General features: G+C 41.0%; 1 protein-coding gene and 1 pseudogene across 1 annotated transcript; one reads left to right on the top strand and one right to left on the bottom strand.

The window, feature by feature from the left end:
* Positions 1-1,511: 1,511 nt before the first annotated feature.
* LOC106576767 (homeobox protein OTX1 B) lies at positions 1,512-9,236 on the bottom strand. Its single transcript, XM_014154144.2, has 3 exons — positions 5,156-9,236; positions 4,371-4,555; positions 1,512-3,801 (listed from the first exon to the last, which is right to left on the bottom strand). The coding sequence occupies exons 1-3, from the start codon at positions 5,175-5,177 to the stop codon at positions 3,034-3,036; spliced, it is 975 nt and encodes a 324-aa protein (XP_014009619.2). The 5' UTR covers positions 5,178-9,236; the 3' UTR covers positions 1,512-3,033.
* On the top strand, positions 8,121-16,860 carry LOC106576902 (transmembrane protein 254-like; annotated as a pseudogene).
* Positions 16,861-25,271: the final 8,411 nt, after the last annotated feature.

Genomic DNA, 25,271 nt, shown 5'->3' with positions numbered 1-25,271 from the left:
CTCTACCATAAAGGCCTGGTTGATGGAGTTCTGCAGAGATGGTTGTCCTTCTAGAAGGTTCTCCCATCTCCACAGAGTAACTCTAGAGCTCTGTCAGAGTGACCATCGGGTTCTTGGTCACCTCCCTGACCAAGGCCCTTCTCCCCCGATTGATCAGTTTTGCTGGGTGGCCAGCTCTAAGAAGAGTCTTGTTGGTTCCAAACATCTTCCATTTAAGAATGATGGAGGCCACTGTGTTCTTGGGGACCTTCAATGCTGCAGACATTTTTTGGTACCCTTCCCCAGATCTGTGCCTCGACATAATCCTGTCTCGGAACTCTACGGACAATTCCTTCAATCTCATAGCTTGGTTTTTGTAGAAACATCTCAAGGATGATCAGGATGCATCTGAGCTCAATTTCGAGTCTCATTGCAAAGGGTCTGAATACTTATGTAAATGTGATATTTCAGTTTACAAACATTTCTGAGAACTTGTTTTTCGCTTTGTCATTATGGGGTATTGTTTGTAGATTGATGAGGGAATAAAACAATTGAATACATTTTAGAATAAGGCTGTAAAGTAACAAAATGTGGAAAAAGTCAAGGGGTTTGAATACTTCCTGAATGCACTGTATGCAAGCATGTACACACACACACACACACACACACACACACACACACAGAGAGCGTCTGTTTTACAATGTGTAACAAGCTTTGGGGAGACAGGCATATGAGTTCCAGAGTATGAGCCCAGGCTTCACTAAAGAATATGGCTTGTAATTTCACCAAACCCTCAGTGTGGTCCTGTACTACATGTTATTATTTACATAAGATCTCATCTCACGGCTTTGGTATTTCTCTCCTGTCTTTTTGCACATCTTCACTTCCATTGATTGATGCAGATCGTAAGGGGATAGGAAAACAGTGTGTGTGTGTGTGTGTGCACGTGTGCGTGCATGTGTCCATACGTACATGCATTTCTGTCTCCTCTTTAGGTCTCTGAGGTATCAAGGCTCATTACCTACACTACTACAAAAGATCACTATACGTGAGTAATCCTTTTGTTATGTTCACCTTTGCATTCAAACATTTTCCTTCATTTTTCCTCCATGACCTGTGTAATGAGGGACGTTACTGTGAATGAATGGTGTTGCTGTGTGAGAGAGCGTCTCTCTTTCGATTGTGTCTCACAGCTCATTTTCCCTTGTGGGGTTTAGGTGTGACTACAGAGTTAGCAGCCACAGGAAAATGTTGGGTCCTAGCAACAGAAATTTGCACCTCCCTACTCAGCTGATCTGGTAGATGCCACTGTATTACGAGAGGTGTAGTGAGGTCATGGGTTGAACGGAGGGATCTTCAATGGTGTCTATAGAAATCTTACAGTATCTTAAGACATATCCAGGAGCGACAGAAACATGGATGGCATAGACTGTCCTATTTATACTCTAAAATGTTTGTGATTTTAGCAAAATAATTTCTAATATACATTCTTTCCAAAGTATTTATATTTTATTTTAGTAGGAAGAAAGTCTCTTGAGGGTTGAATTTTTGAGAGCAAGCGACCTGAGAAAATTTCAGCACAGGAAAGCATTTCAAGTGTACATGCTCCAAGAAATAAAACAAATACAAAACAAAATAGAGAAAATACATAATATTGAATCAGAATCAAGTTTCTAAAATCTATCAAATGTACCCTATGATATATCATAATTTCAATTTGGTTATTTATGGTCATCTAGCATGTCCTTGAGCTCATACAGTGATACTTTCCCTCTGTCTCAAGTTGCTAGTTGTAAAATGTACCAAGACCTTAACGTAGTAAACCTGTAGATAAAGTAGATCTCTGAATACATCTGGATGAGTTGAGCGGTAACCATGAAATTCAAAATGAACAGTTCTCTAATGACCTCAAGTGGCATAATTGCATAACTGCTGTAAAAATACGGTACGATCAGTATCACTGACCACCAGTGACTCTTTTTAAAAATGTAACTAGGCAAGTCAGTGAAAAACAACTTCTTATTTCAACAACGGCCAAACCCGGACGACGCTGGGCCAATTGTGCGTTGCCGTATGGGACTCCCAATCATGGCCGGATTTGATGCAGCCTGGATTCGAACGAGGTACTGCAGTGACACCTCTTGCACTGAGATGCAGTGACTTAGACCACTGTGCCACTCGGGACTCTTGACATAAGAACAATGTGGCACAAAGCAGCTTGTATGGACAACTTAAGAGTTATGGTCAGAAACAGCATTATAACTGATACAGTAGGCCTACAATGACCAGCTATGAATCTGTGACTCACAACCACCATCTTAGTGGATGTGTTTCTTTACGCTGTGCATGAGTGACAACTGATCACATGCGTGACGAATGCAAATGAGTGTAAAGGAATGTAAATTCAAGGCTTACTTACAAACATCTTGATCTGTTTGAAATACCCTTCATTATGGCATAATACTTTATAAATGAACAATATATTATATTACTTCCTCTGAAATCAAAGGTGTCAGCTCAGTTCTCCACTGATCAAAGCTGTTGTAACGCAATGAGTTCTTCAGAAAACGTTCTTCAGAATAAAACAAACAAATGTAAACTCTGTTTTAATAAAATGTATTTAGAATTTAAGTACAGAGAACAAAAGATTAATAAATAGATATATTTGTTTACCTTTATTTAACTAGGCAAGTCAGTTAAGAACAAATTCTTATTTTCAATGACGGCCTAGGAACAGTGGGTTAAACTGCCTTGTTCAGGGGCAGAAAGACAGATTTTTACCTTGTCAGCTCGGGGATTCAAACTTGCAACCTTTCGGTTACTAGCCCAACGCTCAAACCACTAGGCTACCCTGCCGGCACATTTACATAGATAACATAAAATGAAGTGGGATGAAGTTCATGGGAGAATGAATACGATTGTTGTAGAATTCCTAAAGATGATCCCCTCTCTCTCTCTCTGAGAACATTTCTGTCAACATGTAGTCCATAGTTGACATTCCAGCAGCACAGGCTATACAGTAAAACCCTCTTGTTTTTCCATAAAAAAAAGTTTTCAACAGTTAACCAGATTATCATCATTGGGGTAGCTGTTCAGGCCATCTCCCTCCCAGCACTCTTCATCCAGCTCCCTCAGGATATCCTGCAGGGACAGGACAGGGAGCTCTGGGTATTCTGGGGTAGACATATCCGTGCTCCAGGAGCCATACAACTGGGAACCTTGTCCAACCTCCCAGCAGCCGGAATCCGGGGTGACTGGGGCCTGGGTCTGGGTAATGGAGCCTCCATAGGCTTCATGGGGGTTGCTGTAGAAAGGCTGCTGCTCAGCTAAGCTATGGTAAAGGAAGGCCTGGCTGGAGCCTGCGCTGCATTTCCTTACCTCCAGAGGAGAGGGGCTCCACATGGACTGCACTGGGGACATCTGATCACCCGCCTGGGGCCAGGCTCCTGGAATCATCTGGTGCCTGGGGCTATTCAGTGGTGGGCTGGCGCTGTATCCCAGCACCCTGGCTTCCTTCAGTTCGAACAGGGAGTTGTAGTGGCCAGTCTCCTCCACTCCAGTGTAGGGTGGAGGGCAGCGTCCATAGAAAAAGTCCTCTAACTCCTCCTTCAACTGGATGGGGTAGGCAGGGGGCAGGCAGGGGGAGCTGGACAGAGGGGCCAGGCCAGGCTGGGTAGCCCCTGTCCCCATGGTGCGGTGCTGGGAAACTGTGTCCTGGACAGGGGTGAACCCACCAGGGGAGTGGAAGCCAGAGTCGGACTGCCACACGGCCTTAGCTCCCTTATACTTCATAGTCCGAGCCCTCCTGTTCTGGAACCACACCTGGAGGGAGATGACAAGACAATTGTGTTATTACATAGCAGTTAGAATGTACATCCGATGCAAACACATACTGTGTTGCAGTTAGTTGACTCCAATGACTATTATTATTATTATTATTATCCGCTTTGTGCCCATGTTAATAATTTCCCAAGCCCACCCACAAATACACCTGTAGAATATTGTGAGAGTGTTGCGGCTTATCTGGCTGTTTACAGCTCTGTTTATTATAAGTGTAGTACAGTCTATCAGTCAGACCAAACAATACCACAGATAAAAACCGCTTACATCATCTTAGTGATTTAAAAGATAAACAGAAACCCTGATACTAGTATCAGCAGCACCAATGCACCTACCATTTGAACACAGAGCCCCTGTAATGTAAACGACCTCCATTACACTTGTGTGTGTGTGTGTGTGTACATGCTTTCATTCAAGAAGTTTGCATTCAGGAAGCTCCACATTTTGTTACGTTACAGCCTTATTCTACAGCCTTGTGTGTGTGTGTGTGTGTGTGTGTGTGTGTGTGTGTGTGTGTGTGTGTGTGTGTGTGTGTGTGTTTAGCTGCTTACCTGGATGCGAGATTCAGGTAGGCCTGTCTTCTGAGACAGGCTCTCTCTCAGGCTGATGCCAGGGTAAGGGTCTGTCTCAAATGTGACACGGAGAAGTGCCACATGCTCTTTGGTGAAGCTGGTCCTCTTTCTGCGGTTGGTACTCCGGGACAAGGCTCCGGTCACTGCCACCTGTCTAGGGTCATCTGAGGAGAAAACAGGTCAGATAGTATAGTAGGGAGACAGGAGCCATGGCAGGACAGAGATGTGTGTGGGGGGGGGGGTCTTATCATGTAGTGAGGCTGTCTCCAGCATAGGCAATAATGTGTACAGTATGTGGCTCTCTATCACTTTGCAGCATTACAAGTGGCAAACAAACCCCATACACTCTTAGGAAAAAAAGTTCTAAAAGGGTTCTTCGGCTGTCCCCATAGGAGAACCCTTTTTGGTTCCATGTAGAACCCTCTGTAGAAGGGTTCTATGTGGAACCAAAACCATTCTACCTGGAGGGTTCTTCAAAGGGTTTTCCTACGGGACAGCCGCAGAACCCTTTTAGGTTCTAGATACACTTAGAAAAAAAGGTGTTAAGACAAAAATCTGTAAAGTTCCTTTGATTTTTCACCCACAAAAATCCAATGTTTTACAAAAGCAAATGTTCAGCTTTAAAGAATACAAATTAAGCAACTTGGTTCCATTTCCCCCCCCAAAATGACAATAATTATCATCTATGATTCACCTGGCTTGCTAAAAAAACACAGATTTGATATCCAACCTATATTCTGTACCATCCAGTGACCTCTCCTTACCAGTGCTGATGTTTTTCCACATAGTGGTGTTTGGCTGACACTAAGACCTGTAAGAATCTGTAGGTGTCTGTAAGAGCTCTGTCTCCCAAATGTATTGACTGCCCCTTTTATATAGATCACAAGACTCTGGACCCAACTAGTACCCTCCGCCTCAAATAAAGTGCTGACAATGTAGTGTGATTTTTTTGGGTGACAGTTTGAGGTGGTGTAAATTTGTGTTGGGGCGGGGTCGTCTTTGATTTGCTGAGGTTAAGATAATCTGAATGGTCTTTGGACTAACAGCCCTCTCCCATTCACCTCCAGCGACATCATGCGCATCTTATTAAGGTCATTGGCACACAAGAATCAGACATAAAATACATTACTGAATGAAATCGGACATTTATGACGAGTTGAACATTTTGTTTCAAGGTGCCGTATAACTAACAAATGCTTACCTGTGTGTAGCAAACGTGTAGTTGATTTACTGCATTTTCAAGGTGCCTTATGAACATTAGTGTTTGGCATTGGGTAAACAAACTATTATAAATGCTTTGTTTTTTGCAGTGCAAATTCATGGTTTGTTTGCATTCATTAACATTTGTTTTTCCAGCAATTCAATAACTTGTGTTTTGGTATGTGTTTATCAACCAGTGGTTTGTGTGCAGTGAGAAGGGAATTTGTATGAGTTTAGTGCATTTTTTTTTTTTTGCACTACCACAAATCAATATGTGAACAGGAATAGATAGATGTGCAAGTATATCCATTATTAAGCTTCATAAATTACAGAAGGGCTTATAAAAACAAGACAACAATTTGGATTATTTCAATAATTTACATTTCAACAGCACATTTTTAAAATGATTACGAGTCGCTGAAAGTCCTTTGCTAATGGCTATGTCAACAACCACAATGGAGCATTTTAATTAACCAAACATTTACAAAATTAGCACGAAGAAATATTAACTCACATGACTTATTTGTGAAATGCACAATGCCATTCATGAATGGCACCCTTTTCGCAACTGCTGTTTTCTTTTCAAATACAACACAGGTATAAGCTATCAAAATAAGAAAAACATGGATGTTTAATTGTTTGGTAATTAATAGGACCATTATCAACATGCTGCCTCATCTATCATTGATGTATAGGCCCATTACAGTGAAAGGTCAGGGGCTGTACCCACTAATAGTAGGTAACAAGCTCATCACTGAGTTTGACTTGTCCAGACTTGCTGGTTTCTTCATAGCTTATGGGAAAGACTGAGCCAGAGGACAGTTTCACCTCAATGGCACTCATTGCCCCTGAAAGAAATTTAGGGACACCCCACACAGGTAGTTAAAAAAAACAATAATATTCAGTAAATAGTATTACAATATACTGTAATATATTTTGGCATTTTATCTCTTACCGGTAATACTATTATATATTAATAATAATAAATAATCAGATGCAATAAACAACAATTATCTCACTTTTCATATTGGTCGGTGAGATTCAGTGTCTTTTCATTCCTTATCTGGACAATGAGGATTAGCGTCTCCATGTTTTGGGACGGCTCACAAGAGTTCCATTCTTTCGGCCAATGTACAGTACCTGACAGCAATTCATTCTGGGGGTTATCCTAATCCTATCACACATTATGCATGTCTTTTTGTCTTTCAAGCCCCTTGCAAAATCAGCATTGTCCACCTCAATACATACATAGTCTATATATAACATTTGCACATAACAGAATATAATAATAAATCATATGATGTTAAACGCATAGCACATACATATACATAGTTTCTGTTGCATAACGGCCTCATGTAGGCTATTCTTTGAGTCCATTAACAGTTTTTGTTGTTGTCAGGATTTAAATACTTCTGACACATACCATGCAATGATCAGAGAGTAAATGAGTAATGATAAACAGTTTGACCAATGGGCCATTTGACTAATGGTGAAATGGCCTCATTGTTTCATTATTTTCATTCAGATGGTGAGACATTAACAAGATTGTAAACAGCTAATGGTCCCATGACCGGCTTACTGTAGAACCATTAGTTTAGATCTTGGCTACGTCAATGAACAAGTTGGATAATCTCCCACTTTGACTAAACTTTAATCTTATAACTTTGAATAGAATAGAAAAAAAAACCACAAGGCATCAGCAAAATAGATAAATATATTGCCTATGTATTATAAATGTTCAAATGTTTTTGTTTTTATGCATGCACACATTCAAAGCAATTCCTATCATTCCTTGGATGATATCATATGACTGAAAGAATGATTTACCCCACAATAGCCTAACCCTATTCAGACAGGGTCCGTGCTATACCCCATTGAAGATAACATTTTAAATGGTTAAGTTAAGGTTAGGTAAAGGGTTATGGTTAGGGTTTAGAATCCCAAATAGCACTGCACATCAAACAGACAGCAGTCTACAAAGTTTTTGTTATTATTTTTTTGTTGTTTTTTATACATTTTTATTAATGACAAATCGATACAAAAAGTACATGGGGAACACAAGTATATATAAAGAATATACAAAGGACATTTGGGCTAGGGGGTACAATATCACATTACACAAGGACCTAAAGAGGCATACACACAGTTATAATTCGAACAGCTTTTTTGTTGGCAGAGTATTTGTCTTAAAATATGTTTGTAAATGTACATTTGTGAATATGACATTTGGCCAAAAGAATAATGAAATGAATTACATAGAAATAACTTGAAACCATTTTATTATAAGTAAAGAATCCAAGCAGTACATCTCTCCATAATAGTGTAAAATCTTCATAAATGTGTTCAATTATAAATCTACTGATATCTTGCCACAGATTCCTTACATGAAAACAATGCCAAAAAAGATGCAACACTGTGGTCATTACAAAAGGTACAATTTGAATTTGGTTTTTAAAAACTTATTCATATAGTGGTTGGCAGGATAATATTTATGAATAATTTTATATGAAACTTCCTTAATAAGTAGGTATGTGTGTGGCCAGTCTACTACGTTACACAAGCATTTCCACTGTTATTGTCGCACGTACTGATTTGACAGAGGGACCAGTTGAAAGCCACCACGGCCGTGATTATTTCAGAAGAAGCAGTCTTTTTTGGATAACTACAGTGACGCTTTCGATGGGACTCTTCACAGTAAGTGAGTGCCACAAAACGTGAATGGTTTTAAAGAAATACCACAGCATTTATAAAGCAAACTGTTAAGTTCACTCTGTGCCACTGCCACCGTTTCGTAAACATAGCCAAGGTGTCACCACGAATGGACTCCGGATGGATCTCTATTTATCTCAGACAATTTTCTGACATTTATTCAGACATTTGTTTTTGTTGTTTATTATTCAATTCCCGTGAAGTCCATGGCGTAGTAGCACGCTATTTAGCTTTTGAAGTTTGCCTAGATGTTGCGCTTTCAATGAACTTTTAGCCAGGTCATGAACCTTGCGAGTTAAATATTAATTATCTGCAAATGTACCTTAATTTGAATATTTTTTTAAAAGTTAAAACATTTCATATTGTATAAATGCCATTGTAATTACCGACTAATCATTTATCTATTATTGCATTCACTAGCTAGGTTTCCATCCAATTGGAATGCGAATATTGTATAATCATAAATTAATATGTATCCTAATAAACGGCATGTTTTCCAGACTCGTAGGACCACACAACACATCATCGCGTGACACCAAGTTTACTTCGATATGATGTTTATTCTAGAAATATTTGGGCCTAATACCATTACCACCGGCATTTCTCGCGTAATTGATTTTACCGACACAAAAATATCCCACCTTGATTAGAGTATTTGGTTTTGTTGACATTTGGACAGTTTACCGACAAATGTGCCGTTTCCATCATGCCGGGCGTGACATTTTTTTTTAACCGACATGTACTTTACTTGCATAAAATGGTTGGACAACTGGAAAACTGGTTAGGCCTACTGAGTGTGGAGTGTATCGAGCTGGTCTCAGAGCATTTCGTATTATTCTATACTTAAATCCGATACACTCCATTTAGTATGGTATGTTACGTTTCATATGGGATGTATTAATTTGTGGATCTCCCATTTTCTATTTTAGGCAGCAGCTTACCACCCTGTATCCCACTGCTGGCTTGCCTCTGCAGCTAAGCAGAGTTGGTCCCTGGATGGGAGACCAGATGCTGCGGGAAGTGGTGTTGGAGGGTCAGCAGTATGTACTCTTTACTCTGGTCTAAAAATATAGATACAGTGCATTCGAAAAGTATTCAGATCCCTTGACTTTTTCCACATTTTGTTATGTTACAGCCTTATTCTAAAATGGATTTAATTAATTGTATTCCTCATCAATCTACACACAATACCCCATAATGACAAAGAAACAGGTTTTTAGACATGTTTGCAAATGTAAAAAAAGAAACCTTATTTACATAAGTATTCAGACCCTTTGCTATGAGAGTCGAAATTGAGCTCCGGTGCATCCTGTTTCCATTGATCATCCTTGATGTTTCTACAACTTGATTGGAGTACACCTGTGGTAAATTCAATTGATTGGACATGATTTGGAAAGGCGCACACCTGTCTATATAAAGTCCCATAGTTGACACTGCACGTTAGAGCAAAAACCAAGCCATGATGTCGATGGAATTGTCCATAGAGCTCCGAGACAGGATTGTGTCGAGGCACAGATCTGGGAAAGGGCCAGTGGCCTCCATCATTCTTAAATGGAAGAATTTGGAACCATCAAGACTCTTCCTAGAGCTGGCCGCCCAGCCAAACGGAGCAATTGGGGGAGAAGGGTCTTGGTCAGGGAGGTGACTAAGAACCCGATGGTCACTCTGACAGAGCTCAATAGTTCCTCTGTGGAAATGGGAGAACCTTCCAGAAGCACAACCATCTCTGCAGCACTCCACCAATAAGGAATTTATGGTAGAGTAGCCAGACAGAAGCCACTCCTAAGTAAGGCACATCACAGCCCGCTTGGAGTTTGCAAAAAGGCACCTAAAGGACTCTCAGACCATGAGAAATAAAATTCTCTGGTCTGATGAAACCAAGATTGAACTCTTTGGCCTGAATGCCAAGCATCACGTCTGGAGGAAACCTGGCACCATCCCTACGGTGAAGCATGGTGGTGGCAGCATCATGCTGTGGGATGTCTTTCAGCGGCAGGGAATGAGAGATTAGTCAGGATTGAGGGAAAGATGAACGGAGCAGAGTACAGAGAGATCCTTGGTAAAAACCTGCTCCAGAGAGCTCAGGGCCTGACTGGGACTAAGGTTCACCTTCCAACAGGACAACGACCCTAAGCACACAGACAAGACAGTGCATGAGTGGCTTCAGGACAAGTCTCTGAATGTCCTTGAGTGGCTCAGCCAGAGCCAGGTCTTGAACCCGATCAAACATCTCTGGAGAGACCTGAAAATAGCTGTGCAGCGACGCTCCCCATCCAACCTGACAGAGATGGAGAGGATCTGCAGAGAAGAATGGGAGAAACTCCCCAAATACAGGTGTTCCAAGCTTGTAGCGTCATACCCAAGAAGATTGGAGGCTGTAATCGCTGCCAACAAAGTACTGAGTAAAGGGTCTGAATACTTATGTAAAGGTGATATTTGCTTTGTCATGATTGGGTATTGTGCGTAGATTGATGAGGGAAAAAAACTATTTAATACATTTTGGAATAAGGCTGTAACTTAACAAAACGTGGAAAAAGTCAAGGGGTCTGAATTCACTGTATATCCAATGCCCCAGGGGAGTCATTGGGGACATTGCCCAGTGTAGGGTGCCGTCTTTTGGATGGGACATTAAACGCGTGTCCTGACTCTCTGTGGTCACTAAAGATCCTATGGCACTTATCGTAAGAGTAGGGGTGTCAACCTCGGTGTCCTGGCTAAATTCATAATCTGGTCCTCATACCATTATGGCCACCTAATCATCCCCAGCTTCCAATTGGCTCATTCATCCCCCCTCTCCCCTGTAACTATTACCCAGGTTGTTGCTGTAAATGAGTGTGTTCTCAGTCAACATGTCTGGTAAAATAAGGGTAAAATAAATTCATAAAATAAACATTTTGTATGATATATTACAATTCGTATAATATGGTACGAATTTCCAAATGTACAATATGTTATGAATTTGCAAAATGTATAATACCTTACAAGTTATCAAAATGTATTATATGTTATGAATTTTTGCTAGATGGCTAATGTTAGCTAGCTCGCTAACGTTAGCTAGGCTAGGGGTTAAGGTTAGGAGTTAGGTTTAAAAGGGTTAGGGGAATGGTTAACTAAAAAGGTTAGGGGAAGGTTTAGCTAACATGCAAAGTAGCTAAAAAGTAGTAAGTAGTTGAAAAGTTGCTAATTAGCTAAAATTGTCTGTGATGAGATTTGAACTCGCAACCTTTGGGTTGCATTATACGCTTTACCCATCCACCCCGACCAACCATCCTACTTTCGTTTTTGCCTTAAGTAACCATCTGTCTTATGTAACCATACCAAATGTAACATACTAAATGGAGGGTCTCGGATTTACGTACAGAATAATACAAAATGCTCGGAGTCCAGGTTGAGTGTGTAACTAGAGTTCTGCTGCATAGTGGAAAGGTAATGATATTCTTGTAGCCATTGACATTTCTCTTACTATGCCTATTTATCAGCCAAAGATAGCCCTATAGATAATGCAGTATCTTGTTCAAAGTCCATTTAAAAAAAAAATCTGTGGAACGGGTGATAAGGGTGCAATATGGCTGTTGGTAGCCTGTTTATCTAGTGTAGGTTTTATCTTTTCATTTCCACATCTACACTGAACAAAAATATAAATGCAACAATTTCAAAGATTTGACTGAGTTAAAGTTCATAAGGAAATCAGTCAATAAAAAAAATCATTAGGCCCTAATTATGGATTTCACATGACTGGGAATACAGATATGCATCTGTTGGTCACAGATAGCTTTTTTTTAATGTAGAGGGTTGAATGGCAGGAACCCGGTTACCAAGATTTACCACCCAAAACCACTCCCTTTTCCCAGGATAAATAACTGCGAGAAACTGGTACATTATAATAAATTATTTATATGAACAGCATGATGTGAAATTGAACTGTTAAATTATATGCGATGTCTAAATCTGGATTCTCTACGGCCATCTTTCTGGTCACTGCATGATGAAGCATCAACGCCCAGGGTGGGGACCGACAGCCCATCTCAGTATGTAGACCTATCATCTCATCATGGTAACTTTTTTTATTTTTTATTGTGACAGGTAGACCTACATTTGCTGCAACATAGCCTATGCTACAGTATTATAGAGATTGAATGCCTGTCTAATATACACATCTACATCAGGCTTTCGGGGATCACCTTATTTTTTAATTGTAAAGATTTTTTTTATTTTTAATTACAGCTGCAGAGTTTCAAAACACTATATCGTTGCTTTAAATCAGTGCACAAGTGACCACTCTGTTTTTCTCTCCATCAATTCCATTCAAATTGCATCCAAAATAGATCATCCTGTTCAAGATTGATATATAGGCCTACAGTGCCTTTGAAAAGTATTCAGACCCATTGACTTTTCACATTTTGTAACATTAGCCTTATTCTAAAATGGATTAAAAAAAAAAAAGAATCCTCATCAGTCTACACACAATACCCCATAATGACAAAGCAAAAACAGGTTTTTAGAAATGTTTGCAAATGTATACAACATTTTTAAAACTATTACATTTACATAAGTATTCAGACCCTTTACTCAGTACTTTGTTGAAGCACTTTTGGCAGCGATTACAGCCTCAAGTCTTCTTGGGTATGACACTACAAGCTTTGCACAACAGTATTTGGGGAGTTTCTCCCATTCTTTTCTGCAGATCCTCTCAAGCTCTGTCAGCTTGGATGGGGAGCGTCACTGAACAGCTATTTTCAGGTCACTCCAAAAATGATCAATGGAAACAGAGACTTGCCCCGAAGCCACTCCTGCATTGTCTTAACAGTGTGTGTTTAGGGTCATTGTCCTGTTGGAAGGTGAACCTTCACCCCAGTCTGAGGTCCTGAGCTCTCTGGAGCAGGTTTTCATCAAGGATCTCTCTGTACTTTGCTCCTTTCATCTTTCCCTCAATTCTGACTAGTCTTCCAGTCCCTGCCTCTGAAAAACATCCCCACAGCATGATGCTGCCACCACCATGCTTCACCGTTGGGCCACTCAAGGACATTCAGAGACTTGTCTCGAAGCCACTCCTGCGTTGTCCTGTTGGAAGGTGAACCTTCTCCCCAATCTGAGGTCCGGAGAGCTCTGGAGCAGGTTTTCATCAAGGAGCGCTCTGTACTTGCCCTGTTCATCTTTCCCTCGAATCCTGTATGATGCTGCCACCACCACCGTGCTTCACCGTAGGGGTGGTGGCAGATTTCCTGCAGACGTGACGCTTGGCATTCAGGCCAAAGAGTTCAATCTTGGTTTCATCAGACCAGAGAATCTTGTTTCTGATGGTCTGAGAGTCCTTTGGGTGCCTTTTGGCAAACTCCAATCGGGCTGTCATGTGCCTAAGGAGTGGCTACCGTCTAGCCACTATCATAAAGGCCTGGTTGGTGGAGTGCTCCAGAGATTGTCCTAGAAGGTTCTCCCATCTCCATAGGGGAACTATGGAGCTGTGTCAGAGTGACCATTGGGTTCTTGGTCACCTCCCTGACCAAGGCCTTTTTCCCCCGAGTCTTGGTGGTTCCAAACTTCTTCCATTTCTTCCAGAGTGGCACAGTGGTCTAAGGCAGTGCATCGCAGTGCTTGAGGCATCACCACAGACCATGGTTCGATCCCAGGCTGTGTCACAACCAGCAGTGACCAGGAGTCATATAGGGCGGCGCAAAATTGGCCCAGCGTCATTCGGGTTAGAGGAGGGTTTGGCCGGGGGGGGGCGCTCTAGCGACTCCTTGTGGCAGTCTGGTTCCCTGCAGGCTGACTTCGCCATCAGTTTATCGGTGTTTCCTCCGGCACATTGGTGCGGCTGGCTTCCCGGTTAAGAAGACCGGTTTGGCTGGTCATGTTTCGGAGGACGCATGACTCGACCTTCGCCTCTCCCGAGCCCGTTGGGGAGTTGCAGCAATGAAACAAGATTGTAATTGGATCGCAATTGATGTCATGAAATTGGGGAGAAAAGGGGGGAAAAATATATATAATGAAAAGAATGATGGAGGCCACTGTGTTATTGGGGACCTTCAATGCTAGAGAAATGTTTTGGTACCCTTCCCCAGATCTGTGCCTCGACACAATACAGGTGTGTGCCTTTCCAAATCATGTCAAATCAATTGAATTTACCTCAGGTGGACTCAAATCAAGTTGTAGAAACATCTCAAGGATGATCAATGGAAACAGGATGCACCTGAGCTCAATTTTGAGTCTGAATGGTCAAATGGTCTGAATACTTATGTTTTCTACTTTGAATAAATTTGCTAACATTTTCTAAAAAGCTGTTTTCGCTTTGTCATTATGGGGTATTGTGGTTAGATTGATGAGGAAAAGTTTTATTTAATCAATTTTAGTATAAGGCTGTAAGCTAACAAAATGTGGAAAAAGAGAAGGGTTATGGAATAATTTCTGAACGCATTGTATAATTTAGCAATTACATTTACTTATGATGCTTAAGTATATTTAATATCAAACTTTTAGACTTACTCAAATAGTATTTTACTGGGTGACTTTCACTTTGAGTCATTTTCTATTAAGGTATCATTTATTTTACACAAGTATGACAATTGGGTACTTTACCACCATTGGTGTCTTGACTGTGATCGGGTAGGTGTGTCTTGATTTCATTTCGATGGTTCAAATGTGGTAAAAATGGGTCTGTTTGTAAGGGGTAATATAAACATTGCCCCCCAAAAAATTTACAGGCTAAATACCGTAAATCCTATGAAAAGGAATGCAGTAATAGAGGTACTGTTGACTTTACCGAATGCAATAGTGTTGTGATTCTTCTAGTGCACCATCCCTCATCATGTTTTGTCCAGAAGGGGGCACTGTATAACTGCAAGTCAAGTTACATTTAAGATCTTACAGGCTTCTGTCACCTCTCTTTATATTTGCCAATTTGGACTCTACCCAATACCTTAAAGGCCATTATGCTGTAGTCATTGACACTGAAGACTGAACTGCCTTGTGTGTGTGTGTGTCTTCACAGTGACAAAGGGGGTGGACGGCACAAGGACTAGTTTGCCTCTATTTTGTTCAGACAGTGCTGTTTGGCTTTGCCTCTCGGCCTGCTTCTCAAATACAAACCTGACCACAGGCCCAAACAACACTGACTCCACCAAGAAGACCCTGCTGCAGAACAGAGTCTATAGTCTTTATAGACTACACCACCACTTCCTCAGCAAATAATGAGTGGCCATGGCATGCTGTGAACTTTTATCTGCTAACTGTTTTATATGTTTGGGATCAAGATGGTTATTTGTGATTCCAGCATGCTTTCAGCGCTCAGAGAGGACCATAGACAAAAAAAAAAACATTCAAGCCGTCAAAACTCTTCATCTTCTAAAACATAACTATTGTGAAGCTTCCCACCACACACCTAACATTCCTCAGAAAATAAATAATCTTATTTGACCCAGAACATATTTTAGGACAAAATGCATATCATGATGGAAAAGTATGAAGTTTTCCTACAAAATGTTTTCTAATCATAACGCTAGAGAATTTTCCAATTTTAAGTTCAGATCACCCATTTTAATCACTGTTTATATTTCTCTCTTGTTTTATGAAAAAGGACTACAGATGTTTCATACAGGTGTTTCTTAACTTGCCTTATATTACATTAGATTAATCGATTTGCCTTTAAGCATGGACAAGCTTGGGATTTATCCACAAATCGAGTCTATTAATATAGATATGGGATAAGATGAGAGTTGAAGAGTGAAGTTCTCATTTATAACACGTGACAAATAAAAGAGTGATTGATGAATAAACTTGGCTCTTTACAGCTACTTAGTTTTTTCCCACCTCTGTCTGTTATACTGTCTTCTCGTGTGCTTGGACAGCTCTGATGAGGACATATCATCATGGTCCATGATTGGTGACTCTGCATTGGCATTATGACTATGTTCAGAATTGTATGTGTTGATCAGACATGTATTTGATCATTTAAAAATAGGCCAGCATAGCCAAAATATTGAGAAATAGCAGTGAAACATTTGACATAAAAAATATATATTAGAGCAGTAAGCCTAATATAGGCACTTGGCCCGGCCTACAGTGTGCAGGACTCCATTGATTCGTACAATTTGTCAAACTAATTTCCCATCCAAATGAAAAAATATATATACAAAGTAACAAAAATGTGATATATCACGTGAATTACTTAAGCTTTAGGAAATGCAACCAACTACAGAGATTGATGGGGAGGGGAGTGGGAGAGGAGGGGGACCCATGTACCCCGCTTCAATCAAGCAGGCTTCAGTCACCCACTTTTGCTTCAGTCATCCCCATTGCCTGTAATGTTTTTGAAAAGGGAAATGTTTGTTAAATGGGTAGTGAATATAATTTCCTTTTATTTACTGTTCTGAGTTATGTTATCAATTTGTTGATGTAGTGATCTACTCATTCTACGCAAAGTTTTCTGGTGTTTTTGAAGTACTCAATTTGAAATATGCAATATTTGGTTGTGCACTTTTTTGTGAAAATTGTCATTGTTTGTATTTGGAAGTTGTGTGCCTGAAATGCTTAATTGATTTGAAATGAACAACTACGACTTACAGTATGTTGTGTCTGTCTTCACAGCATATCCCCCTTTGGTCTGTCTTCACAGGCTTCACAGCATATCCCCCAGGGAAAGCTGATTTTGAATCACAGCATTTCTGCTGCCGGTGGTTGCCTGGGAAGCTGTGCAGACAGAGTAGATGTTACATTTTCTAAATTGTCTATCGAAACAGCTTGATGATAGTGGGAAGACAAAATGAATCATCATGATTAGCCCCAATGACACAAGCTACATCAACTATAAGACAACAACCCACACAATGGCAGAATATGATTGTCAGGGGTAAATTACAAATACAATACACACCGCAACTCCTTTTGCGGACGACATTACTTCTTGTCAGCTGTGTGCTGGCAGTTCGACCTATGATGCTTAAAGCCAATTTATGCTTGATTCTAAAATGTGGTGGAAGATCTTGTATGGAGGGTGTGACGCAATTGCAGATCCTCCAGAAGCATGCAAAGGCAGAATTTTGCTCTGGACCGCATCGCTGTGCACCTCCCAAATGTTGTAACAATACGGAGGGCTCCGTATAGCTCTGCATTGACATGATTGGTTGACTATAGGTGGGGGTGGGAGGTCCTGTACAAACTTACTCCCTTCCTTGACAACAGCTCTGCACTGCTCCACGAAGCATAAAAACTATGAATGCCCTGACTTCTGCAGAGTCCGTATCAATGTAAATACTGCATGGCCTATGCAGACGTCAGGTTGACCATGCAGTCCTTTAGGGATGGATGAACAAAAAAATAACTATCAGGTGTGTTACAGAAAATATAGAGTTCAGAAGTCAAAACAGCCAGTGTCAGACTCATCAAACTGATACTTACATTTTAGTCATTTAGCAGATGCTCTTATCCAGAGCGACTTACAGTAGTGAATGCATACATTTCATTTCATGCATTTACTTATTATGATCAGCGCCTGCAAGATCCACTTTTTTTGTTTAGTTTATTAATTCGACCATTTAAAAAAAACAAGCACACATAAAACTTGAAAAAGCCATACATGCACATGAATAAAATCGAGGATAACACACAATAAAGTCTGGGACTTATTTCCATTGTGGTCCTCTTGAGACAAGATGGCTAGACAAGATCCAACACAGTATGGCAGTGAAATAATAAAACAAAAACAGAGAAGAAGAACATCTCATCATTCCAGTTACATCATAGGGGTTATTCATATGGGCACAGAAGACATCTAACATATTTTTACTTTATTTTTAAAGCTGCCCAGAGGACGTTGTTTTTATGGGCAGAGGCAACTCATTCCATTCTGAGGCTCCAGTAAACAAGAAAGTACCTTTCCCAGCATTACTCCTGAACCTGTATAAGCACACATCAGCAACACCTGATCTGGTGCTGTGATTGTGTGTATCCCTAACACGAGGAAAGTAATCACTTAGATATCTGGGCGCAGGACCATGAATACTGCTGTAAACCAAACCTAGTCTAATCTGGGACATCCTAGCCTCAACAGGCAGCCAGTTCAGTTCCTGGAAGCAGCTCCTGCCTATGTGAGTACGTGGACTCACCTTCAATACTACCCTGATCAGCTTATTCTGGGCTATCTGGAGCTTCCCCTTCATACATTTAGATAAGCCCCCAAACAAGGAAGTACTAGCATAGTCAAAATGGCATTGAATGAGGGCAGTAGCTAGCACTTTCATGGAGTCCTTATCAAGCAGCTTGGACTTTCTAGCCAAAAACTTAGTCCTGGCATTAACCTTCCCTAGCACCTTATTGGCAATGCTCACACCTCCCAAGCTTCCATCAAGGATACATCCCAAGTAGTTAACAGAGGTTTTAGTAGTCAGCACCTCACCCCCTAACTCCACTCTGATTTCAGACAAACTACACAATTTAGGTCTGGATCCAAAAATAATTGCTTCAGTTTTCTCTAAGTGCAGAGATAGCTTATTATCTCCAAGCCATTTGCTAATGATAGTAAGCTCTGTGCTATGTATGCTCTCCAACATAGTTTTACTTTTGTGAGACACCAGAAGTTTTGGGTCATCCGCATAAAGAAAAAGACGGCAAGAACAAGCATCTTTCATATCATTAGTATACAATAAAAACAGCAGAGGCCCAAGCACGCTCCCCTGTGGAACACCACAACTCATTGGTTTTGCCTGAGACAGTGAACCATTAACCTCTACTACTTGCTCCCTTCCTGATAAATAGGACTTTACCCAGCCTAGAGGGATACTGCTTAACCCCAGTGCCTCCAGTTTGGAGATTAGGAGACAGTGGTTAACTGTATCAAAGGCCTTCTGTAGGTCAAGCAGTACCATTCCACAGAGATTTCCCTCATCAATCTCTTTCCTGATGAAGTCAGTCAAGTAAAGTAGACATGAATCAGTGAAGTATGTTTTTCTAATTCCTGACTGAAAATCATACATTATACCCTGTTTGTTAACATGTTCATTAATTTCCTCATGTACAATTCTCTCCAGGATCTTTGATGTTACTCAGAGGATAGATACAGGCCTATAATTCCCAGGGTCAGACTTACACAGAGGTATAACTTTAGCTTGTTTCATGTCCTTGGGAAATGTGCCTTGTTCAAGAGAGAGATTAACGATATGCGTAATACGAGGGCCAATTTGCTCAGCAGAATCTATAAGAAACCTTGCATTTAAGCTCTAGCTCTGCCAGCATACTAACTATTTTGGCTGTTGCTACCTTTGCAACAACAAAAAAAGAGTTTGGCTGAACCCCTAACTCTACATAATACTTCTTGACTTGGTTGCTTCCATACAAACCAGAACTGGTGAGCAGCTTGCTAACCAGCTTGCTGGCAACAGAAGTAAAGAAAAAAGAGTTGAATTCATTGGCATCCTCTGCTTTTTCATATACCATCTCCCCCCTGATGTTCAGTCCAATACTGTTTAGTTTGTTTTTGGTAGTACTACTACAGCCTAGTTCCTTAAATGATTTCCAAAGCTTTTTAGGGTCATTTTTGTTCTCAATTATTTTCTCAGCAAAGAAACCCCGTTAGCTTCATCCATCCTGCTCTGTGCTTCATTTCTGTGACGTTTATACAGGACAAAATCATGCTGCTCTTGAGAGTTATTTAATTTTTTAAAGGCCTTATTCCTTGCTTGGATATATTTTAGAATCTCATGATTAAACCAAGGGCTAGATCTCTGCTTTATCCTGACCCGTCTAATGGGAGCCATCACATTCACCACATCAAGGAATCTACATTTAAAGACTTCTCAGGCACTGTCTACCGCTACACTATCTAGCACAGGTGACCATTCAATTTTACCCACTTCCTCCCTAAACATTTCAACACAGTATTTGTTGAGTCCTCTGATTCTAACGGTTTTGTGACACTTACATATATCTTTAAAAATCCTCCTTGTGCAAAATGTAATAAAATTATCACTGATTCCATATACTATTACTCCACTCTGCGATATTTTAGATTTATCAGACACCAATATTAAGTCAATCGTACTTTGCAATGTTTCACATATCCTGGCGGGAAGTGTCAATGATGGTACTGCATCCGTCTTCAAGGTTAGCTTCCTGGCAAGACTCATCGGATGTTCTCCCCAATTGATGACGGAACTTCGCTCGAAATGCGCACAGCACCCACATACACAATCCTAATTTTCGGTGTAGCCTGTCCACCCGAAGTGAAAAAACAGCCACTGATGTCGGATGTGTTCATTCTTCTAAAATAGTTTACCGTTAAATTAACACTATGGCATCCAGTCAAAACACAGTGTGCTTTTTCCGGCATGCTGGTAAGTAAATTAAGTAAATTAGCTTGCTAGCTAAAAGTCACAACACGAATGAAAAGGCGTTAGCTCAAGCAGAAAGATGCTGGTAACTATCTTTTAAAAAAAAAAGTTAAAATTAAGTAAAAAAGTTTAAAAAAAATTTCGTGGTATACAATTGGTAGTTACAGTCCTGTCTTATCGATGCAACTCCCGTATGGACTCGGGAGAGGCGATGGTCGAGAGCCGTGCGTCCTCCAAAACAACCGCGCTGCTTCTTCTTGACACGATGCCCACTTAACCCGGAAGCCAGCCGGAGGAGGAAACGCCGTACACCTGGCGAACGTATCAGCGTGCACTGCGCCCGGCCCGCCACAGGAGTCGCTAGTGCGCGATGGGACAAGGATATCCCTGCCGGCCAAGCCCTCCACTAACCCGGACAAAGCTGTGCCAATTGTGCGCCGCCGAGTGGCGGCCGGCTGCGTCAGTTAGGACTCGAACCCAGAATCTCCAGTGTCACAGCAATGCAGTGCCTTAGACCACTGCGCCACTCGGGAGGCTTGTGCTAGTTTATGGGTTGTAAATAAAACCGTATGATGCACACATGTGATGACGGTTTTAATGCGTTCCATAGTTATATTAGTTACGATTATATGATGCTACCATTGGTTTATAACATTTCCGGCTTTTACGTGACGTTGAAAAGCCGGACGTAATACCTGCCTCCTGAATCCAGGCGTTTGACATGGGAGAGGGGACCAGTAACTTTATGATCAACTTTCTCAATTTACCAGCTGCAGTCATTTTTCATACTTGAATCAACCTAGTATTCTATAGTGAGTGGCGCAACGGTATAATGCACTGCATCTCGGTGCTAGAGGCGTCACTACAGACTATGGCAAAATTCCAGTCTGTATCACAACCGGCCGTGATTGGGAGTCCCATAGGCCGCGCACAATTGGCCCAGCGTCGTCCGGGTTAGGGTTTGGCCGGGGTAGGCCGTCATTGCAAATAAGAATTTGTTCTTAACTGACTTGCCTAGTTAAATACATAAATATTATGAACTGGTTTCATCTAAATATTATCCAATTTGATGAAAAACATTAGTTTTACTGTAAGCAAAGATCAATGCATTTAAATTGCATGCCCTATAACGGGTGTCAAACTCAATCAGCGCAAGGGCCAGACATAGCTTATGTTTGTTTAAAACAAAAACATGCATACAACTGTAACACAAACTGGCCATTGTTTTATTAGAAAAAAATATGGTACCTTATAATGTCCACTTATATACATAGGATGCTGTATATAGCATTTTTTACATATTAAAACAAAAGAGAAATTATCTTTGTCCAGCCTTTGCTGCTGTGCTTGCAGATGTGCATAATAAGCTGTGACCCAAATCAATCAGTATTTAATCAGTAAATCAGTATTTAATAACTCCAAATAACAAAAATTAAGCTAGGCTGTTGTAACATTTAGCCTAAACTTAAAACATGTTTTTTACATTGCATGGGTAACCTGTGCGGTTGAATGCAGCTTCGCTGTATGGTGCACATAAAATATCTTGTAGGCCTAGTTGAGAAGCCAGCCTAGGCTACTGCTCAAATGTTGCTGTAATAGACCTACATGTTTCTCCTTTGCGTGGTGTTTTGCTGCAGGTTTAGTTTTATGGTTATTCATTGTCAAGCTTTAAAAACCGAACCCACACTGCAACATTTTAGTAGCCCAGCTAGAACTGTGGCGTGCGTCTGTACACTTTCCCTCTGGCACAGTGGACGCGTCATTATATCCATAAAACCTAGCGGTCAAACACAGAAATGGTTCCAGTCGTTTTTCACCATTCATTTTTCACATCATGAATTTTATAAACACATCAAATTAAGTATTTGTTTGGTGTTGGTTTACCTTGGCCTGACGTTTTTGATAACCGTGTAATTCTCTCTGACAAGGTGAGTTTTATCAATATATTTACTAAAATGTACTCCAAAAATGTTGAAATGCTAATTAGCAACAGAGAAGACCTCAGCAAGACTACAAATTCCTGCAGGAAGCTCCTGCACATCATCTCTATCCGACACTTTCAGCTACTGTTCACCAGCGTGATCAGAGACCTGTGCCCAATCCAAGATGAATCCATATGCTGTATTGAAATTAATTGAATAGTGTTGAACTTCTTCCGTCCCATTTCTCTGTCTTAGCTAGCCACTGACTACACTTTAGCTATCTAGTTAGAAATAGTTAGTCAAAAAATCATTAATCTAGATAATTGTTTGTACAATATGTCAACTTTGGTGTCTATTTCAGACCTTATGTCATTTTTCAAGGATGAGCATTAAAAGGGGGAGACGATCACTATAAGTCTGGCCATGTGGGAAAGTGCAGCTATAGTGAGGGCCAATTTACTGGTTTGGTCAGGGTCAGTATAAGGGATAAAGTTTATACTGTGTCGTGAGTGTAGCTATTAAGTTAAGTTTGAGCATCTTAGCAATACAATATGTTCTATAATGCTGTCAACATTCTACAAGGAAAGAGCCACTTAATCAATTATATAATCATTAACCAGATTACCCGGGATACCAGATTTAGATGAGTGATAACTCAGTTCTAGAACGTTGTCATTGATGAGAATGAATCTAAAATCTATTGACATTCAGAGTTGACTTTGTTTAGACATCCAGCCTGTACTGTAGTTTCATGACCAGAGGTGGATCTTCAGAGGCACAGTATTTATTCGGAGTGGTACATGCATTCACACAGTTCTGATTTGTAGTATCCTTATCACTATATGATTGATATGTCAAGTGATAAAATCCCAAGTTATCCATTCAAAGTTTATGGAAAAACTGCACTTGTCCTCATGTGGAAATTACAGATTATTACATTTTAATCCCAGGCCCCAGTCCCCACAGAAGGCCTTTTGTCTTTTGGTAGGCCCACATTGCAAATAAGAATTTGTTCTTAACTGACTTGACTAGTTAAATAAAGGTTAAATAAATAAAATAAAAGGGATACCAGGACGCTTGCGCTCAGATCACACTGGCACAGGATGTCCATGCACAAAATACCACCCACTCCCCATTCCCGTCCAACCTCTCTGACCCTATCAAACAACCTCTCCCTTTCTACATCATACATTTCCGGTCACAACTTGCAGACTTGTTTACGCTGCTGTGCGTTTTATTGCCGATCTTACTTTGCTACCTGACGGTTTTTTACTTTTTCATTACCGTATATTTTTACTTTTTCCCCTCACTCAACTTTTTTCATTCAACTTTTTCACCCCGGAGGTTTTATCTGGACATGGTTCGTCAGGACTTCAAACAGCCGAAGCTAAGTAACATTAACATGATGCCTTCTAATTGCAGTCGTTGTACTTATAATATACAGGAGAACGATCGCCTTACGGCAAGGATAGCTGGGCTGCAAGCCCAGCTTCAGACGCAATCGTTAGGCAAGGGCAATTTCAGTGTAGGAAAGGATGAAACAGCGTCTGTGCCACCAGTAAGTACAGATAGTAACGTTAGTATAAACCCCCCTCGCACGGTCCCCGCAGCCGGACAACTTTCTCATGGCTTCTGGAGGGAAACGCTGTAGGAATGCTCAACCGGTGTCGCTTATTCAGCCGACAGAAACTTTCAACCGGTTCTCCCCATTAAGCGAGTCGGAGTCGGAGGCCGAGACTTCTCTGGTCTCTACTCCTCCCGTTGTGGGGTCTGAGACGCCGACGGCTCCCACCATTAGCTCTGACAAATTGAAAACCCTAGTCATTGGCGACTCCATTACCCGCAGTATTAGACTTAAAACTAATCATCCAGCGATCATACACTGTTTACCAGGGGGCAGGGCTACCGACGTTAAGGCTAATCTAAAGACGGTGCTGGCTAAAGCTAAAACTGGCGAGTGTAGAGAGTATAGAGATATTGTTATCCACGTCGGCACCAACGATGTTAGGATGAAACAGTCAGAGGTCACCAAGCGCAACATCGCTTCAGCGTGTAAATCAGCTAGAAAGATGTGTCGGCATCGATTCATTGTCTCTGGCCCCCTCCCAGTTAGGGGGAGTGATGAGCTCTACAGCAGTCTCACAACTCAATCGCTGGTTGAAAACTGTTTTCTCTCCCTCCCAAAAGATAGAATTTGTAGATAATTGGCCCTCTTTCTGGGACTCACCCACAAACAGGACCAAGCCTGGCCTGTTGAGGAGTGACGGACTCCATCCTAGCTGGAGGGGTGCTCTCATCTTATCTACGAACATAGACAGGGCTCTAACTCCTCTAGCTCCACAATGAAATAGGGTGCAGGCCAGGCAGCAGGCTGTTAGCCAGCCTGCCAGCTTAGTGGAGTCTGCCACTAGCACAGTCAGCGTAGTCAGCTCAGCTTTCCCCATTGAGACCGTGTCTGTGCCTCGATCTAGGTTGGGCAAAATTAAAAATGGCGGTGTTCGCTTTAGCAATCTCACTAGTATAAAGACCTCCTCCATTCCTGCCATTATTGAAAGAGATTGTGATACCTCACATCTCAAAATTGGGTTAATTAATGTTAGATCCCTCACTTCCAAGGCAGTTATAGTCAATGAACTAATCACTGATAATAATCTTGATGTGATTGGCCTGACTGAAACATGGCTTAAGCCTGATGAATTTACTGTGTTAAATGAGGCCTCACCCCTGGTTAC

Source organism: Salmo salar, chromosome ssa18 (genome assembly GCF_905237065.1).
Source record: "Salmo salar chromosome ssa18, Ssal_v3.1, whole genome shotgun sequence".
In the NCBI taxonomy this organism is placed as follows: domain Eukaryota; kingdom Metazoa; phylum Chordata; class Actinopteri; order Salmoniformes; family Salmonidae; genus Salmo; species Salmo salar.
Note: the sequence above shows the minus strand (reverse complement) of the source record. Positions and strands in the feature narration are given on the sequence as shown.

Excerpts from the sequence above, each read along its gene's own strand:
- LOC106576767 (XM_014154144.2), bottom strand. The coding sequence starts at position 5,177 with ATGTGGAAAAACATCAGCACTG. Across the intron at positions 4,556-5,155 it reads GTGGAAAAACATCAGCACTG|ATGACCCTAGACAGGTGGCA; the intron begins GTAAGGAGAGGT and ends TTTTCTCCTCAG. Across the intron at positions 3,802-4,370 it reads TACCTGAATCTCGCATCCAG|GTGTGGTTCCAGAACAGGAG; the intron begins GTAAGCAGCTAA and ends ATCTCCCTCCAG.